General features: G+C 42.4%; 1 protein-coding gene across 1 annotated transcript in view; it reads right to left on the bottom strand.

The window, feature by feature from the left end:
- Nucleotides 1-214: 214 nt before the first annotated feature.
- Nucleotides 215-4,752, bottom strand: part of LRRIQ4 (leucine rich repeats and IQ motif containing 4) — a gene marked incomplete at its 3' end in the record, with an annotated part of 10,518 nt that continues 5,980 nt past the window's right edge. Inside the window, exon 5 of the mRNA XM_007446441.1 lies at nucleotides 215-337. Within this exon, the coding sequence (XP_007446503.1) occupies nucleotides 215-337 (123 nt within the window). The remainder of the gene's footprint in view (nucleotides 338-4,752) is intronic.

Genomic DNA, 4,752 nt, shown 5'->3' with positions numbered 1-4,752 from the left:
ATTCTGAAGCAATTCCCAGGCATCATAGCATTTTTACTCATCAACATTTCAGTAAAAGAACCTTTATTTTTTATATATAACCATAACTCTGTGAATAATTTTTGTGTGGTAGGCATCTAATTCCTAGAGATTTTGCTTTCTTAATCCATCAGGGTTCATTACCTCAATTCATACATTTATAGAATTATTTCTTGTTTTTCTTTACAGATTTTCCTTTTACATCCTTCTTCCCTTTCTTATCTTTTGGAGAATTCCTTCCCTTCTTTTGCAATTTTAGCAGGTCTTCAAATTTCCCAAATCCTTTGCGGACCATTATTCCACGCCACCATGCCTGAATCTGAAAACAAGAACAGCATCAGCTCGTACCACAATGGACTGGGGATGGTTACCGCTCTTTCTTCTGGTATGTAGTTTTCAAGATGTGGAGAATGAATGTCACTAGAACTCTGAACATTATTTTCTCTCTTTCTCAATTGGCCAGTCATCCAGGCAAAGCATTTTTCAAGTATTTGGTGCTTTATGTGCCAGGCACTGTTCTAGACATTTGGGAAACAGCAGTTAAATACCAATGTCACTGACTCTGTGGAACTCACATCCCAGTGAGGGGAATAGACGATAAACAATAAACACATGACTGTATAATTTGCCAGATGGCGGAGATGACAGTGCATAGCAAGGGGAATGGGTATGCCTGTACCCTGCCTTCCTCTTGTTCCTGGACTACCTGAGCTCCTACCTACAGGCAGCCCTTACCTGTTCTTGAGATCCTATTCCTTCGCACCTACTCAGGAAATCTCTTCTCTAGTAGACTCTTCGAACCTGCCAGTGGCTCCCTGTTTCTCTCAGAATAAAAACTCAAGTCCTGGCCTCTCACCTTCTGAGATGGCTCACACTCTGTCTGTGGAGTGTGTTTCTCCCAAGGCCATTTTCACCTTTTGAGATGGATGGCATTCTGTCTATGGAATGTGTATCTCTCTAAATAAATCCACGTCTTAAACAAAAACAAACAAACAAACAACACTCCCCCCCCCAAAACTCAGGGCCTTGCAATGGCTTACAAAGCCCTATCCAATCTGCCCCTCCCTCCTGATCTCTTAACTGTCTCCCCCTTGCTCACTTGCTCCAGCAATGCAGACACACGCAGGCACTGCTCCAGCTCAGGGCCTTTGCATCTACTGCTTCCTCTGCCTGGAACACTCTTCCTAATATTCAGATGGTTCACCCCTCCACTTCTTCAAGAATTTGCTCAGTTGTCATTGCTATGGACGGAATTGTGTCCCCTGCTTCCGCAATTCGTATGTTGAAAAGCCTTAATGCCCAATGTAGTGGTATTTGGAGATTGGGCCTTAGAAGGTAATGAGGTTAGATGAGGTCATGAGGGTGAGGCTCTCATGATGGAATCAGTGCTCTTATAAGAAGAGACATCAGAAAGCTTGCTCTTTCTCTGTCATGTGAGGACACGGTGAGAAGGCAGCCGTCTGCAAGGCAGGAAGGGAGCTCTCACCAGAAACTGACCATGCTGGCACCATGGACCATCCTGGACTTCTAGCCTCCAGAACTGTGAGAAAATAAGTTTCTGTTGTTCAAGCCACGCAAGCTATGATATATTGTAATGGTTGCCTGAGCTAAGACAGTCATTTTCCCAATGAGGCCTACCCTGACCATCTTATTAAATTGAAACCTCTATAAATCTAAAAAAAACCAAAAGATACAAATGAACTTATTTACAAAACAGAAAGAGACCCACAGACTTAGAAAACAAATTTATGGGGCTTCCCTGGTGGCGCAGTGGTTGAGCATCTGCCTGCCAATGCAGGGGACATGCGTTCGAGCCCTGGTCTGGGAAGATCCCACGTGCCGCAGAGCAACTGGGCCCATGAGCCACAACTACTGAGCCTGCGCGTCTGGAGCCTGTGCTTTGCAACAAGAGAGGCCACGATAGTGAGAGGCCCGCGCACCGCAATGAAGAGTGGCCCCTGCTCGCCACAACTAGAGAAAGCCCTTGCACAGAAACGGGGACCCAACACAGCCATAAATAAATAAATAAATAAATTTATAAAAATAATCCTTTAAAAAAAACACACACATTTATGGTTACCGGGGGGGAAGGGTGGCAGGGGAGGGATAGACTGGGAGCTTGGTATTGATATGTACACACTACTATATTTAAAATGGATAACCAACAAGGACCTACTGTATAGCACAGGGAACTCTGCTCAATATTCTGTAATAACCTAAATGGGAAAAGAATTTGAAAAAGAACAGATACATGTATATGTATAACTGAATCACTTTGCTGTAGACCCGAAACTAACACAACATTGTTAATCAACTATGCTCCAATATAAAATAAAAATTAAAAAAAAAAAAAGCTAACTGAAGTAAGATCAGATGAAAGAACAGAGATTAAATATAGTAAGTGGCTAATTTAGTAGTCCAGTAGGATGGAACAGCAGTCTGAACTCTGCCAGGTTTTCCTGCCTAAATAAATGTTTGGACCAAAAAAAAATTTTTTTGAAACCCCTATAACACACACTCACACACACACTACTTCTGGCAATCTCAGTTCCCCTTAGCTTGAGACTTTTTCCAATACCAGTTAATCACTTTCTAACATAGTACACAATTTTATGTTTTATATTTCATGTTCTTATTTCTGTCACACTAGACTTTAAGCAATATGAGGATAGAAATATTTGTCCATTTTGTTCAGTGAATGTATTTCCAGTGCCTGGTACATAGTAGCAGCTCAGTAAATATTTGTTGAATGAATGAATGAATGAGGCGGATGGAGGTATGCTGTTTTATATAAGGTGGATGAAGGGAAGATATGTGGGTATTTGAGCAGAGGCTGAACTAAGTGAGGGCCGGCCTTGTCCACATCTGGGGAAAGCACCTCTGGGCAGAGGCAGGAGCCAGTGTTAATGCTCTGAAGCAGGAGCACACATGGGCCTTGAAAAAAACACCAAGGACCCCATTTGTGACTGAAGTAAAGTGAAAATGGGAAGGATGAGATGCAGAGTGGAAACAGCAGATCAGTTAAGGTGGTGATTTTTCAGGGGAACAGTATTGCCCAGGAGGGGGATTCTGGAAATTTACGAGGCTTTTTGTGTGTTAAGATTTAACAGACCTCTATTCTATGACATGCACCCTGGTCCACAGAGACTTTCCAAGAGTGTGCAGGCTTAGATAGGTTGGAAGCAACTCATTTCCAGAGCTTCAACTTCGATCCGTACCCCTCTCTGAAATGTATCTGCCAAGGAACACAACTGCTGATCCTCTAGTCGTAGCCGCCCCTTCACAACTGCCCCTCTGGCAGCCTCTCATCTACCTGAATCTGACCGGGGGGGGGGGTGCCCTGGACTCCAAAAACCTCTGGGACAACAAAAAAGAGATAATTAAAAATAGCAGGACTTCCCTGGTGGCACAGTGGTTAAGAATCCGCCTGCCAATGCAGGGGACACAGGTTCGAGCCCTGGTCTGGCAAGATCCCACATGCGACGAAGCAACTAAGCCCGTGAACCACAACTACTGAACCTGTGCTCTAAGCCCGCGAGCCACAACAGCTGAGCCCATGTGCTGCAACTACTGAAGCCTGTGCACCTAGAGCCTGTGCTCCTCAACAAGAGAAGCCACTGCAATGAGAAGCCCACCTACCGGGACGAAGAGTAGCCCCCGCTCGCCGCAACTAGAGAAAAGCCTGCACGTAGCAACGAAGACCCAACGCAGCCAAAAATAAATAAATGTATTAAAAAAATAATAATATTGATGTTGGCTCTAAAGACTGGGTAACCAATCCTTTTATAAGTCAGGTGGTTTCCGGCTCTTTGCCTTCAAGAAAAGTGAAGTTAATTCGTCAGCTTAGAGCCTGCTACCTATTTTTTGGGATATATCTGGAAGAAGTTCAGAGATATGTGAGGCCCTGTCACTTAAAACAAAACAACATAGGCAAAAAGAAAACTTTTTCCATTCTTGTCAACTTAAGAATTTAAACGAGGTTTCTCATCTGTAAAATAAAAAATAGGAATGGAACTGATGCCAAACTTTATCTCATTCTAGCAATAATTAATATTTATGCAAGGATATATAACCTATGTGAAAAAGTCTTTCCAAAACTCCTGTAAGTCAAATAATTAAATATCAAAATTTATAATAGATTTTATATTGTTTTGGTCAATTTTATACTACTAGTAATTGCACTAAGGCTCAAGGTTAATTCTGAGGGGAAAGTGGAATGGAAATACATGTTCAAGAAGAAAAAGAAATGACATAAAATTTTTGCATGTAAGATAAGAACTTGTTTAAGTATTTTGTAAACTGATGCTTACTGACATATCAAATCATAATGGTACTTAGATTCCACTGGATACATTTAAAATACTGATCTAACAACTCTATTTTAAGATGTCAGTATGTAAAATTCACTGGAAAGCAAATCCTTTGCAGTGATTTAAACTTAGTGGCAAAAAAGGTTAAACATCAATTTTAAAATGTGCAAGAGGGTGCATGGCTTTTCAAAATGCTTTTAAGAAGTACCCCCCAAATATTATTTTCATTCTTCCAGTGTAGTCATTCCTGAGTATATACATATTAAAATTAATATTTTGGGCTTCCCTGGTGGCGCAGTGGTTGAGAGTCCGCCTGCCGATGCAGGGTTCGTGTCCTGGTCCGGGAAGATCCCACATGCCGCGGAGCGGCTGGGCCCGTGAGCCATGGCCGCTGAGCCTGCGCACCCGGAGCCTGTGCTCCACA

The sequence above is a fragment of the Lipotes vexillifer genome, unplaced genomic scaffold (assembly GCF_000442215.2).
Source record: "Lipotes vexillifer unplaced genomic scaffold, Lipotes_vexillifer_v1.1 scaffold763, whole genome shotgun sequence".
NCBI classification, from domain to species: domain Eukaryota; kingdom Metazoa; phylum Chordata; class Mammalia; order Artiodactyla; family Lipotidae; genus Lipotes; species Lipotes vexillifer.
Note: the sequence above shows the minus strand (reverse complement) of the source record. Positions and strands in the feature narration are given on the sequence as shown.